Source organism: Anopheles maculipalpis, chromosome 3RL (genome assembly GCF_943734695.1).
Source record: "Anopheles maculipalpis chromosome 3RL, idAnoMacuDA_375_x, whole genome shotgun sequence".
Taxonomy (NCBI): Eukaryota; Metazoa; Arthropoda; class Insecta; order Diptera; family Culicidae; genus Anopheles; species Anopheles maculipalpis.
The window spans coordinates 62,425,774-62,441,329 of record NC_064872.1 but is presented as its reverse complement, the minus strand read 5'-3'; the positions used below and the strand labels follow the sequence as shown (position 1 = coordinate 62,441,329).

At 41.4% G+C, this 15,556-nt stretch overlaps 2 protein-coding genes across 2 annotated transcripts in view; both read right to left on the bottom strand.

Moving 5' to 3' along the window:
- The window catches only part of LOC126562633 (calcium-binding protein E63-1), a 219,496-nt gene that overhangs the window by 80,707 nt on the left and 123,233 nt on the right, over positions 1-15,556 (bottom strand). The gene's annotated exons all lie outside the window — the stretch shown is intronic.
- Positions 1-15,556, bottom strand: part of LOC126562833 (uncharacterized) — a 30,859-nt gene that overhangs the window by 7,812 nt on the left and 7,491 nt on the right. The window contains exon 2 of the mRNA XM_050219422.1: positions 2,929-3,313. Within this exon, the coding sequence (XP_050075379.1) occupies positions 2,929-3,313 (385 nt within the window). The remainder of the gene's footprint in view (positions 1-2,928; positions 3,314-15,556) is intronic.

Here is a 15,556-nt window from a genome sequence, read left to right as displayed (position 1 = left end):
AAGCCATTTCACACTCATCACCATTGTGATTGCTGATGACGGCCGCTGCAAGCAAGGCGCAAAGCAAAATCGTGCCATACCTGTGCCACCGAAACAATTCGAACTTTCCCACATTGATGACCCTCCTCCATTGTTTCGGCGCTGTGGGCAAATGTTTTTTTTTTTGTTTTCCCGTCCGCAACAGTGAAACGAAAACGAATGCCCACAAGGTCCCCGGACCGTTTTTGCGAAAACCTTTCGATCACGACACGGGTCAGTGTATCTTCCCAGGCACCACAAAACCAGGGGAGCTGGGGAGAGCGAGAGACAAAATGCTCATTTCCACTGTGACCCGTCAGTGAGGTTAGTGACGCTAGTGGCGGTGAAGAGCGGTTCCTTCCCATGTGGCCCTGAACCTGAAACGAAAAAGGGTTGACACTTTCGACACTTTCTTCCGTGTATCTTCCGCAAACTATCTTTGCGTGAAGGGTAGGCGGGTGAGTGAGAGGCTAGAGGCGGCAGGCAAGAACTGTGAAAACGGTTGTCCGTTAGTTTCGCTTTTTCCCAGCGGCCATGACGGGAAGAAAGTGAAGTGTTGTTGTTATTATGCCCCTGTTTTTTTTTCCTGTTGGTTTCGGTTGGTTCGGTCCATCGTGTTCCATTCGCCCAGTTCTCGGAGCTCGTCCAGCTCTCGTTATGGTGTGCGGGCGGCGTGTGAGGTTGTTTTTTTCCGGCTTCCGGCTTTGGCGGCACAACAACCCCTGTTTGGAGTGGTTACTACGGTGCGTGCGATAAATTGTGGCGATTTACCGATACGGTACTAAGGGGAGGTGGAATTGCTTTCCTGGGGTTTGGTTGGCACCGATTTTTCGCCTCGTTCTTTCTCTCTCCTTCTCCCGCGTACTTCGCGTTTGCTTTCAATTTTATTCACCATGTCGCTACACTGATGTGGCGAGTGGAAAAGTGGCCTCACGCATATCGAGTGTGTTACACTCATTTAACCGGTGCGTTAGTTGGGCCGCATCTACACTTGAGTGATACGGTAAATTTCTAAATTGAATTGTTTTTAGCAAAGATTGCTTTTTTTTTTGGTTGTGAATGGTTTGGGTTTTCGATGAAAAATTCCACAGTGAAACTGGACCGTTTTGTTGGTAGAGGAAATAGCCAAAGGTTTCACTACTCACTCACTCACTCAAGCGGTTTGTTTTTCCGCCAAGGTGATTGTTTATGCACTTTTACATGATAGTTGTTCAGACTTCAAACAGGAAAACACATTTCAAAACAAACAAATAAAACATTTTACTCAAGAAGCTTGTCTTAATGTGATCTTTAAACGAGAAGTGATCAGTTACTTGGTTCGGCAAATTTCTCGTTTTGATCGATTGGAAATTTAACGCAATTTAAACCATTTTCTTGAAAAACAGGGTTATTTTCCATTCAATTCCTCTTTACGTCTTCTTCATTCGTTTCGGGTTCAAATGAGAATATTTATAAAAAAACAATGGAAAAACATGATTAAACCATCCAAATGACTTGAACACGTAAAAAATAGCAATCAAGAGTCGTCTGATGCCGGTATACTGTGGATTTAGAATTTATCTGCTTTAGTTTTCGTATCTGCTAGATAATTCACTTTGCCAAACAGCCTTCAGCTACAGTTTTGTGGCCTCAAATGTCACCTAACAATTAAGCATGAAGTGGAATAACAGCTGTACGCTTTCTTGGCGATTTTGTGCCTGCTGAGTGATTTAGTGCATCAAAAGCCTAAACCCTTGGTCCTTCAAAAAATTGATGCCTTGAGAAGGGTTGAGGATGGATTTGTTTAGGCAAAGAAAACGACAGAATCCGGGTTCAAATCCCGAATGAGAGCTAACTGTCCAAGTACGTGATATCACCAACAAGACTATTAACCCATTCGATGGTAGGAACGAAGGACAAATCGGTAAACACGAACTTAGAAACGTTGAAATGAATCATTCAACCTCACTCACTGTATTGTACCATCAAATCATAGCTAGTCAAAAGACCGAGCGATATTTTGCATGACTCATTAAAAAAAATGGATGTTCAGCGTTCAAATATTAAATTACCAACATAATAACTGAGATATGAGCAAGCGAATCGATCGCTACATGCAGCGGCGAATTTAGCTCCTTGGAGGCGCCCTAAGGCCCCTATGACATTGAATTTATTGACCGGGGGGAAAGTTCTTGTGGATTCGGGGCCTCTTACCAGTTCGGGGCTTCCTCGTAGCCGCTCACTCCACTTACTATTAAACCAGGCCATTGACTACATTTAATAATCCTGTCCTCTTGCACTCCAAAAGAGATATTTGACTAGAGTGAAGCAATTTCAGAGAACTCCTCATAATAATGCAGACCTTGAATAATATTGTAGATCAGCAGCTTCATTCCTATCCATCATTTATCCTCTGCCCATGTAGATGACTTTTCTAGAGAGACTTGAAAGTCTAATTAGCTACACAACCTGGTTAAATTGGTCATAAAACTCATAGGTCCAGTAGCCGAGGCACTTGTCCTCACACGGCAGGGTCCGAATTGAAATCCCATCAAGAATGTTCTCCCGTTGTGCGGATTGATTATCCTTCTACTTGGTATCCACAAGGCCAGGAAACCATTATATCACTGAAACGCCCTAACTGTCGTTAAACCAAGCAGAAAGAGAAGAAGGAAAATATCGTCATTGTAAAATGTATTTTGCTGATACCACAACCAACACTAAAAGTCCATTCTTTACGGAATACTTCCGTACGGAAGATACGAATATTTATCACAAAAAAGTTTTCCTCCAAACTTTACAGTAAATACAAATATAAAAGTGAAATAATTAGAAAATAATCCAAATTTTTTTTAAAACATTGCAACCTTATCGGACAATTCTACTTTCTAATCAATACTCAGCTGAGACAACATGAAATATTCTACTTACTGTATCTCGTGCGAGCGCTCTCGAGCGTGGCCGCCTCATTCGCATCACCGTAAGCCTGCAGCAGGGCACGTTGCGTCAGCTTCGGATCAAGCGTCGGCAGCTGACTCATACGGCCGCGACGCGACGAACCCCCGGGCGTCCAGTTGGAAAACGTTCGCGCCACCAGATTCGCCGGATACGGTGCATTGTTCGGTCCTAGGCAGTTGGGGCTGTCGGTGAGCGCATCGCCGGACAGGTACTTGAGGCTACCGCTGGGTGAACACTTTTCCACGCTCGTCCCATCCCGTCCCGTCGGTCCATCCGACCAGAGGGTGTGCGCTCGGGCTGAGGCGGTGCTGTGAGCGAACTGTGGACCGTATGTGGGTAGAAGCAGTAGCGTAATCAACTGGAAACGAAGCAAAAAGAGCAGCAACAGAGAGAAGGAGTTGATTAATAAAAATTAGATCCAAAATCATCATCAAAATCACAAACAAAAAAACAGATGCTCAATGTGTTGGTAACATGTTCCCGTTTTCCACAACTAAAAAAGGTTACAGACCCTCATGGGGAAGCTCTCCGAAAAAAAAAAATATTTAATTCCCATTTCCCTCATTAGTCCTTCAGGTGCACTCACGCAAATTGCGCCCATGAAATTGGGGCCCCACCATGCGCTAATTCACACGTGGTTAATTAGCTCCATGCTAGTAGTGGCCCTCGGGAAGCAGGAAAAGCGGGAGAAGTGCATTCATCCCTAAACCTTAAGTAACCTCATCATCTCCAACATTCCCACCCGAGCTCAACAACGCCGCCCCGCCACGAAGCCGAACCGGAACTGCGTGCCAGACAGAACGGTTACAGCTGAGGGAGAGCAGCCAGCCTAGGGCTGGCCCAGACGAGCCTAATATGTGGCCTCATATTGCTCGTACCGTATTTCTAAGGGATGGATTCGCTAGAAATGGGACCAACGCAGTGCGAACATGCTGCAAAAATGTATCCACTACCGTTGGCCACTATTTTCGATTCCCCGGTGAATGAAAGGGACAAAGGCTTCGTTTCAGATCCCTTCGCGAATGGTGGTGGAGGTGGGCAACCATTCATGTAGGTCAAAATGGGAGTTCCCCATTGAATTTCCCGTCTCCACTCGACCGCAGTTTCGGATCCACAACATAATGATGCTGACGATGACTTCGACACGAGAGCATCGTTTTGGGACGCGATAAAAGCAGGCCATCATTTTGTACAATTACCCAAAACAATGCTGTAAAAATCGTTCCCTTCTCGACTCGAAGGGAAACCCCGTTTTTTTAACCGGGCGGGAAATTAGTAACCGATTCAACACCTTCTCCACCCGACCAGCTGGACTCGATTAGTGTGTGCTTCTTATCCGTCTGTAGCGCTAGACCGCTTCATGGTACCAGCTTGCAGAGAAACCCGTTTTGTCTTTCTCTGTTTTCGGATTTCTTGTATCAAAAATAGGTTAAGAACCCTCGTGATCGCCTTACGTGCGATCTCGTGAGAGGAACGAGGCGCCCAATAATGCTTGCGTGTGGTGGAAGAGTCTTACGTTGCCCCATTAATTCGCTTCCTCCATTGTTCTGCAGCGATAATGTCTTCGCCTTATCTGTTCCATCGCCTATCTTCCGCCGGATGCCATAATAATTTGCAACGCCGAATCATCCGCAATTTCGGGCAAACTGAATTCGTGCGTTCGCCATACGAACTCTCCTTCTCAGGCTAAAGTATGGACGATGGAAGAATATGATGGATGCAAAATGTAAATGATTCACACCTGGCGATCGGTATCATTACGACTGGGCGCGGATAATGAAGCAGCATATCATTAATCAGTTTATTATTACCGATAACAGTATATGATTTGATTTGGTTCGCTGCTATGCTTGGAAGAATGGAGGAACGAACGGGTCTTTCCTATCGGCTGTTTGTTTGGAAGCAACTTATGTTATGATTTGATTTATCAGTATTAAATAAAAGCTTTCAGTTTGAAAATACATGCATGAAATTCGAATAAATTTCTAATAATGAATATTGTTTATTTTCATCAGTCTCATATGTTTAATTAAGTGTTTACACTTAATAATAAAATAAATCAATTATTCAGCATTAAAGATATAAACTAAAATGATGAATCATTTGGTAAGGTTAAGCTTTGGTTAAGCTTTGTTTGATATGATCGTGGCCGGGCGCAGGTTGTTGAACACGATTATTTGTTTTCTTTGGTTTGGATTTATGTTAAGGTTTCTAAGTTTCATTTTGGCTAGCAACAACTTAAGTGCCTGTAAGCTGAAAATAGTTATCCTTTTTAAGTGCGTATAAATGTAAAAAATTAGTAAAGTACATTCAAAAAAATTGTACGGCAATGATTATTTTTCTATACACGAAAAACCTTTTCTTATCTGTGTGTATGGTTTTTTTCATTGAAAAAGATAATAGAAAAAAAGCCTCGAAATTTAATTTTACTAAGTTACTTTGAGCTTAACTTACAATAAGTTGGTTGGATAAATTAAACGCAATTTTCAGAAATAAATTGAGAAAAAGTACATAAATAATTAATGAAAAACGATAAAAAAAATAATGTAAAAAGCGTAAAATAGGCTGAAAATGCTTGGAATTGTAAAACGTAAATCAGAAATAATTAGCAAATATTAAAAAAATAAAAAAATTAGATGATTCAACCAAATCTTATATCATACAGTTCCTGTATGATAATTTTGGCGTTCGGCAAGCTAAAATTAATTTTCTAGTAACATGTTATAAAAAAATAAATAAAACGAATAATAAATAATACTTAAGGACCTTTTTATCACAAGAAAATTTCCTCGATGTAATAAAAATACAAGAATACCTGCGGAAAACATTTTTATTTCGAAAATTGAATGGATTTTAAAATTCTTTACAAAACACAAGTTTGTTTAAAATGACCTTTTTAACGTAGATATATTTTTGAATCACTTGAAGAAACGTGTTTAGCTCTCTGCCATTTTTTTAAATGAAAGGTATGATTTTTTTCATATTTTGTACTTTATTATAACCGTCAACGCATATAAAAAATTGTATTTAAATTGAAGATGTCACTCTCATAGCCCGATTCATTCAATACAGAATAAATGTAGAGAATATTTGGCATTAATATGCTTCAACATCGCTTCACAAGTACGGCAAAAATTGGAAACCATCCGTAAAATTAAAATGATATGTTTTTTTGAAAGTTAAAATGTTATAGAATGTAAGAAAATTACAAAAAAAATCCTTTACAATTATCATTCTCTATTCTATCAAATTTGTTTCCTCTCAAACACTTAGGCTGAAAAAGGTCGCATAGCTCGTGGTTTTATCCAACACATTAACAAACACATGCACCCGATCGCTATCACAACTTCGACAAAGCTTCGACAAAACACACTAATTGCTCAATTACTTTCCCTAATAATGTGGTTTCTGAAGGTGAGCACATCCACTTTTCAAACACTGCTACCAACGTGCAGCACCGTGGTCCTGCTTTAACCGGTAAAAGAGTTGATCATTATGCTGCCCCCCCAAACGTATTGCCCTTAATTAGGCGATAAAACTGTCTCAGCTCTAACCTAACGATCGTGATCCAATGGTACAGAGCGTGTGTGCGCAGCTTTTTTTTTTTTGAGGCCAATGAAACGTTTTTCTTCCCTACAACCGTCCTGCGTCTTATTTCCCACCTGGAACGCTTGAATTGAGTGAGATTTTTCCACTACAAATTCGAGAGCACGTGCACGCGATACGGTAATTTAAAGTGTTTTCCCTCCATCCAGCCGAAGTAATGGAAACACGTCATTCCCGGTTTGCATTCTGTTAGTCGATTTACAACTGCAGTACTTTATGTCTTTTTGGGCTGTGGTTTTTATACTGCACTTTATTGCTTTTTTGAAGTGCGCTTGCGATCGTGACGATTTATAGCTTCTTCCATTTGCTTCTTCCATCGTTCTTCGTGCGTTGGAAGAAATATGCAAATCGTGTTTTATGTTGAGAGGCTGCAATGTTCAGAGGTGTTTGCCGATGAGAAGAATGGCAACCCCCCGGAATATTGATTGAAAGTTTCAGTACATTGCAACGTGTTGATCGATGCTCTTCAACACTGCAACAAAACAAAAGGCTTCATTAGGGTGGGTTCGACGAGTTCGCCGAAGAATCTCATCAACAACAATGGAAGTTTATTGAAAAGCAAATGCCTGGGTAATAGATTTTCCTGCTATTTCCACTAATATGCAGCCTTGAGTGGTGTTTATTTTGTTGAAATAATAATAATATTTTATTAGGCAATGATGTCAGGTATTTCCTACACAACATACTTAATACTAGCACATTACCCTCGACATGGTTTAGCATTAGTTAGATATATTAAAATATTTCATACATTATCACGGAGTCTGAATCGGAAAGGTGATGGTCGAAAAAGAGGTCGTATGCATTGAATAAATATTTGAATTGTTTGGAAAATACACTAGATTTTCCATATCAAAAACAACCACAGTAACACGTCAAGTCAACCAAATTTCCTGATGTGAAAAAACGAATTGAAAAAGCTCTTTTTTACGAAAATAATGGATAGCAAACGAGAAAAGTCTTCATATCGCGCTGGGCATTCAAAGACGGACACTTTGATTTACTAGGAATTTTCGTATGATATCAACAAATTAAGCGAAGATCAAGCTAGAACGCATCTCTTCTTTCAGTAGCGACTTAGTGATTGGTAGAACAGGTACGTTTTCAACAATGTCGAAGCAAACAACTGTTGAAGTTAGAAAAATTGTAATTTCTTACATGGAGAGTGTTAGAGAAATCAGTTAAATCACCAATATTAGCAAATCTACAGTCCACGACATAATAAAAAGATACAAAAATGAGGATAAAACACCAAATAACGAATCAAAACGCAAAATTAATGATAGAGATGGACGACACATTATTTGACAAATTCGAAACATTCCCTTCCTGACCTCAGTTGGATTAAAAAAACAACATCAGAGATATTCGTAATATTAGGCATAGATTCTTCAACCTTTCGCCGTTATATAAGAAAACAAAATGTCTTCGGAAAGGAAATAAAAAAAACAGGTATATCGGAAAAAGAATAGAGTGCTTCGGCTCGAGTTTGCCAAAAAGTATATGGAGAAAGATTTAGAATTTTGGTCGAAGGTAATCAGATCTTACCAGTTTCAAACCTATTATGTTTTCATTGTATTATGTATGTTATTATTGTTTTTGGTAGGTTCTATTTACGGACGAGACAAAAATTAATCTCTACGGTTCTGATGGTCGCCGTAACGTGTGGAGAAAACCTGGTGAAGAATTTAATGGCAAATTTACCATTCACACAGTAAAACACGGTGGAGGCTCCGTCATGCTTTGGGGTTGTATGCCATCAAAAGGAGTTGGCAAGTTACATGTTATAAGTGGAATTATGGATGCTACGCATTACATCAAAATTTTTAAGGCAAATGTTCAGCCAAGTGTTGAACAATTGAGTATTGCAGATATGTTCTATCAGGAAAATGATCCCGAAGCATAAGGCATGGACGACACGAATGTGGTTGTTGTACAACTGCCCATCAGTGTTAGCAAATCCTTCACAGTCACCAGACCTAAACGTAATAGAGCATGTTTGGTACCAACTAAAAAAAATGTTGTAAAACTCAGTCCTTCCAATTTGAAAAGATTGGTGAAAATGGTACGAACGAAGAATGGCATAACATTCAAATTTTTGTTTGAAATTGCCTCATAGTATGCCGAAAACATTGCAGGCTGTATTAGATGCTCATGGAAATGCTACTAAATATTAATATAGCTTTTTTCAAATACATTATAAGGTGTCCGTCTTTGAATGCCCAGCGAGGTATGAAGACTTTTCTCATTTGAACTGTATTAATTTCGTCGAAAAGAGCTTTTTCAATTCGTTTTTCCCATCACGCTGGCCATCAGATTTCTTATTATTAGACTGCCGATACCACGTAGTTGGTGAGTCAGTCCTCACTACGGGGGGACGGTTCGGATGAGAATTGAACCCCGGTCCTGCCGTTTGAAGACAGGCGCCGATGTCGCCTACACCATCGGGCGGCCGCTGTAGTCTTACCACCGAATAGGCTTTTATATTATATGTATGATCATCCCATTTTCAGCCAAAAGATATTTCAAATACAAGGTTAACTTGAAAAAAATACTTAAGACGGCGATGAAAATTTAAGTAAAATGCAAACTCAAAGTATTTTTTCAAATCATTATTTCGTTTTTTTTAAATGACTAGAAATAATTATGAAAGGTCATAAGGATAAGGATAATTACAGTTCCTCAACAATTTTGTAATCTTGAAACACATATTTTTGAAAAAATTAATTAAATGCTTACTTTTCTTGAATTTTACTGCAAGTTGTATCTATTTCTCTAGCCAAATATAAATTCTTGAGGTGTAAATTCCAATAACAGTCTCACTACTGTGAATACTAGCTCCTCTTTTCATCGATTACTTAATTATTTTCTCTTACTTCTAGGAATTTTCCCATTGATTCGCTCCCACGAAAAGCTAGATAGCATAAAACATTTTTAACTATCAGCGCCATTGGTGTCTTGCCAATAAGTCAGCACCTTCACCACCGGCATGCACTCCTAGTCATCGTGTTCCAATTCCCAGCACGAAGCGTATGTCACCAACAGCAAGTGCATCCTATACCCAGCTGCACAATGGGAATTGTGCACCGTCAGGGTAAAAGTTTTGTTCCGGAAGAAGCAGCAAAACACACTGAACCGGTAGCATCGAACGACCCCCACCACACCCGTGTGCCATACTCGATCGATTTTCTCTTACATTTGCCGGCTGGCTTATGGATATGATCGGAAGCACCGAGGATCGTTTTTCACCTCGAGCAGCAAAGGGTGCTAAACACATCTGTTGGCTCCTTTATCCACCAGCTTGGAATGGTTTTCAATTTCAATGGAAATTCCACTCTCGGGCCAGATAGGCACGCTTTCCCTCACCTACCCATACACACAGCTGCTAGATCCCTCGGGTGTTGGGTGGAAAACAGTTTTCTGCAATCTCTTCACCACCACACACACGCCACACTCGATGAGCCTGACCTCGATATGTAGCATGCTCTTTGCATCGTTTGCACCGTTCGCAGTGGACGTTGCTCGCTGCCGTAGGTGGCCATTAAGCTGTTAGCTCGCGAACACAAGAAATCATCAAGAAACAATCACAAGATTAACCTCGCGGTTGATTGTTAACGTGGGTATGTGATGTGGTGTATTGCTTGTGCCGTTGTCGTTGCATTTGATCAGGAAATTTGTGCGAGAATTCTCTCTCTCTCGCGCGCGCTCTCGGCACGCCATCATTTGCCATGCACTGCGCGAGTTGCATATGCAAATGGGATGTCGGTGCATAATTCTACACCCGCCGGCTTCCGCAAACAAAGCTGCACGAACAACACAAAAAAAAACATAACTTTCGACAAGCCGACACAATCCCTTATCCGCCAGTTATTATAGGAAAGAAAGTTGACACCGATCGATGGGAAAAATTGGGAAAGGTGCCACAGTCAGTGATAGTGAGCGCCGCCGCGGGTGGAATCTGCCCATCGAAAGAGAAAACATGGCATAAGGTCTATACTGTTATTTATTTTTTTCATCCTGCAATTTGTTGGTGTAAGGTACGCTGAGATGCAGTTTTGTTGAAAGGGAAAACAATACTCAACACTGTTTCCTTTTGCTTTCTTTACGTTTGATTGGTTTTTATTCGATAAGTATCAGTTGATTGGCTTTAGGGGGAGCTGCTGTCGAGTAGGATATTTAATACGTTGGATGTATCTACCGTTTGCTGATTACAGGTGAGAGATAATTTCGATATAATGCTTAACCATAAAGTAGACAACAAGGTTTCAAGTCTGTAGAGCATTGATATAGCATTAATCTACTCAGCTGAAGAAGCTGGGATCAATAAATTAGTGGAGAGACGTTTAATCTTTGATTCAATTGATATAACATATGTACGATGAAAAAGAAAGTAATACTTTAAGAAATCTGTTCGAAATCGTTACATCGTTAAAGATTACACTCGTCATAAAGTAAGCCGCTCAAGGGAAATTCCTTCCAAAATTGCCAAGCCGAAATAGTAATGTGAGAAGTGGATAATTTTTTATGTAGAATTGTAATCACTGTAATCGTCGTTGTAGCGGCTCCTACATTGTCCTTCCACACATACTAGGCCGACGATCCTTCTGAGCATCTTCCTCTCGAACGCGGCTAAGAGGGCTTCGTCTGTTTTGGACTGGGTCCAAGTCTCAGAGGCGTATGTATGTGAGTACTGGGACTATAAAGGTACAATACAGTCCCAGCTTCGACCGTCGCGACAGCTTTTTTGAGGTGAGATGTTTCCTCAGGCTGTAGAATGACCGGCTGCCCGCCAGCATCCTAGCGCGCAACTCCGACTCTATGCTGTTTTCGATGTTGACTTTTGACCCGAGATAGGTGAATTTTTGGACGACTTCAAATTTGCAATCACCTATCCGTACATCACCCCCACGTAGTTACGGATTTCTTAGTAGGGCCGCTGATGGTGCCACCATCAATTTGGTCTTTGCCTCGTTAATCTGCAACCCGAGGTTTTCTGCCGACTGCTCGATCCTTTGGTAGGCCACTGCTACCTGAGAGAGCCGCAGACCAATGATGTCCATATCATCAGCGTATGCCATGATCTGGGTTGACTTATAGAAGATGGTTCCCGAAGTCTCGACCTCCGAGTCACGGATGGCCCTCTCTATCGTCCCAGCCCATCTCCCTGACGCAGGCCTTTGGTGGTAGCAAAGGACCCTGAGAGTTTTCCATCCACCTTCACCTGGCATGTGACGTTGGTCATCGTCATTCTAACAAGCCTGATCAGTTTGGCAGGGATTTCAAAAGAGCTCATGGCCTCGTAGAGTTTTGCCCTGGCTATGCTATCATATGAGGCCTTGAAATCTATGAAGAGATGGTACGTGTTCAACTGCTGTTCAGCCATCTTCTCCAAGATTTGCCGTATGGTGAAGATCTGGTCAGTGGGAGATTTTCCATTTCCAAGTCCCCAGTACAGTAGTTATTGAAACAGTTTAACGAATACAGACACTCGCATTGTTGGAACATGACGCAATGGTGAAATAATTTACCTATGATAGCTGTGAGAATGACATAGGATGGCTCAGAAAGTTATATGTGTCATCGATATTGATGCTATCACAGAAATCGTCCTGATTTTAATCACCCATACGAGTTCGAAGCTCGGTGTGAGCAGCATCCAAGTCTCCTAGACTAGCGCAGTGTGCCTGTTTGCTCGAGATTTTTTGTACCTCTGATTCTTCAAGTGCTTTTCCACAAGTTGAGCATAATTAGTTATACTGGACGTTCACTTTTGCGTCTCTGGCTGCCGATTGTCGGCTGCCTGCCGAGTCGGAGCCATCCTTAAGCTGCCCGGAGCGGTTCGGGTCGTATTCCCAATCACAACGAGTTTGAGTCGGTGCAGCAAAGCGTATGCGAGTTCGATTCGTTGGTTCGGACCGACCCGTAACCCGTGGTTGATCCGTAAAAAGAGTCGTATGACACTCATCACTAATGAAAATTCACCCAGGTTGCAGTGAGAAAAACGAAGAACAAGTGCCACTCGTAAGCCAAAAATACAACAAAAGATGAACGTTTCAGATCCATGCTACGAATGGAGTATTGGAGAAAATTCGTTCAATTCTGCGCAGACGTTTAGTATAAGTATGTTTGGCGAAACACTATGATTTGTTGTTTAATTTCCTCCTGTGAAATCTTTGCAATTTATCTCGCTTAAAAATATGCTCAATGCATAATAAACACATTAATAACGGGTTCACAAAATAACCTTAAACGTGTTTTTTATCCAATACTGGAATCTAAAATGCTTCACATCACTCAAATTAAGCTTCCCTCGATATTTCTTCCAAATTTAAAATCAATTTGACGCTTCCTCTTAAATCGTTCCAACACCCCAAAAAAACCCATTATCACTCACACCTTTCCAGAATTGGGTCAGAACGGCTGGACCGATCGAGATTTTTTGTTTTATGACCGCACCTGTAAAACGATCATAGCAACACCGCACGCCACTATGCTAATGAAGACGGAACCGTTCTTTTGTTCCACTTCTGCCTGGGTGGGTAGCGGTTGGGTTTTCAGGAGAAATGATCTTAACGCCATCTAGATCCAGCCGTGCACCATGCGCCCGTCCATACGGGATGCGTATGAAGTAACGTTTATCTCAAGAAGTTCCCGTGTCCCGTCCCGCCTGCAGCTCGCTAGGGGTGGCTTTCATTTCATTGCCCGTCCACATGTTTCATGTTCTTTCCCATTCCCGTGCACTGGGCGACGCAACAATCCCCCACCGTTTGGCTTGACCCATTTTCTTACACTCATTCCTTCTGCCATCTTTGGAGCTTTAGATCTTTTGGTTCTCTTTCTCTTACTCTCCAAAATGTTGTTCCCCGTGGATGTCATAAAACTTTCCAAACCCACACCATATGATAAGTAAGGCGTGTGATGCCAAGACTAGAAAGAAAAGGGGCGAGGAGGGTATGGGTGGGAGGGCAAAAGACACAACAACAAAATACATCTCCGGCCAAGAATGAATGGAGCGAGCGCGTGCGGGAAATGAAGAAAATATCTCACTCAATATTTGGGTCAGTGACAAAATCCTCTATCACTCCTACCAAATCCGGATCTGGATGCAGAGGACTGGAAGGTTGAACTAGCCTTCATTCAGAATAGGGATGCTGTGCTTTAAATTGTGTCATTTTGTCATGTGCTAAAATAGGTGTTTGTGCGTTGGTGTCGTTAGCGCACGGCACGGCAAATTCTTTGGATGGATATTCGGAGCGACATAATCAAAAGACATTCATTCCTTCATTCCCCTAAAGAGATACCCACCAAAGGAGGTCATTGTTGGGCATCCGGTTGCACAAAATTTGCCCCACGAACTGCGTTGTCCGGACACGGCTGGTGTGAATTGTGTTTGCAAATGAACACATTTATTTATCTCGCGAAGTGTACGCGTCTGTTACTTTTAACAGGGCTTCATACATTTGAAGGGCCATTCAGCGTTGAACGAGAGCCACCAATGTTGGGGAACAAAACCGGTACCGTACCATACACACCCGGTTTCCGGCGGTCAGTTCAGCTAAACCCAGCCAGCGAAGCGCGATCTCGTGGATTGTGGCGTTCAGAGAGAGGAGGATACATTTAACGGTATCGTCTGGGAGGTGTGCTGTTGGCGTTGCGATCGTTTTCTATGTTAATAACAACACCGAGATGCTAGGACGGGTACATGCTTAACGGCGCTTCCGATAAACAGCAGCGAGATGTGCAGCGGACGGATTAAATAAATGTAAAAGCTAAACCAAAGTGGCAAGAATTCTATATTTCATCAATTTTATAGTGCTTTAGCGTTTTATAGTGTCAATGTTTAGCTATGTACATGTTTAGGAAGCATTTCTTTATTTCGAGAGAGTCGGCCATACGGCTCCTGGGCCAATTGCTTTAAGGAAGCATTTAAACAGCTATACTTACAATTATTTTACTTATAATAATTATTTTAACAATATAATTATAATAAAAACGATTAATTAAGCTAGTAAATTATATGAAAACGATCAAGATACAATCAATTTACATTTTGTTACTAGATTCCGAAAAATCTTGAATATTTTTGATTTTAGCTTTGCCAAATTCGAACATATTCACAACTATTTTTGGATTATTCTTGAGAGTTTTTTTTTTAATAATTTCTTAGATAACTTTGAAATAATTGCACAGGGGGTTTTTAGGGTAGTCAGTTGGCAGATGCAATAGCTGCGCAGGTCTTCACACGGCAGGACCGGAGCCCTGTCCCCTGTCTACCAAATAAGTCCGTCAGCACAGTGCCAACAAAAACAACGCGCGAATCGAAACACAACCTTGGCAAAAAAAAAACCCAAATTCCAAAACCCATCATAAAATTGTATCACAAAACGTGACAAAATCGGCGGTAAAGCAATTTAGATAACGGTACACTAAACAAGTCCACTATCGGGAAGCAATCGTGGAGCAAGTTGGGAACACAATAGATTTGGCTGCCAAACATTGATTCGTCCGTGTGACTGAGATGGAACTGAGCGGCAGCACTACATAGTGACAAAAAAGGAAGAAGAATAAAAAAGAAACAGCACGGAATACCACCATCATCTGACCCAAATACCAGTGGCCGGTGCTAATTATTTACCTTACTTCACTGCTTTTCGCCAACTCAAATAGAAACAGCAGCAGCAGCAGCTCGGCGAACGCAAACGAACCGAACGCACATCAGCACCGTTTTATGCAATTATACGTCTTTTTTTTGGGGTAGCAAAAAGAAAAAGAAAACGGGAAGCCACATCAAAGCGATCAAACACGCGTGTCTTTGCAGGTTGAAAAAGACAAATTTCTAACGCGAACGGGAAAGACTTGCCCGACAGCAACAGCAACGAACCCTTTTGTGCCGAAAAATGAATCAATTTGTAAAAAGAAAAACCGGTACTCTACAGAATTATGGTATCAAGCAAGTGGCTAATTTATGCAAAGCTTATCTTGTATGGCGTGGCCA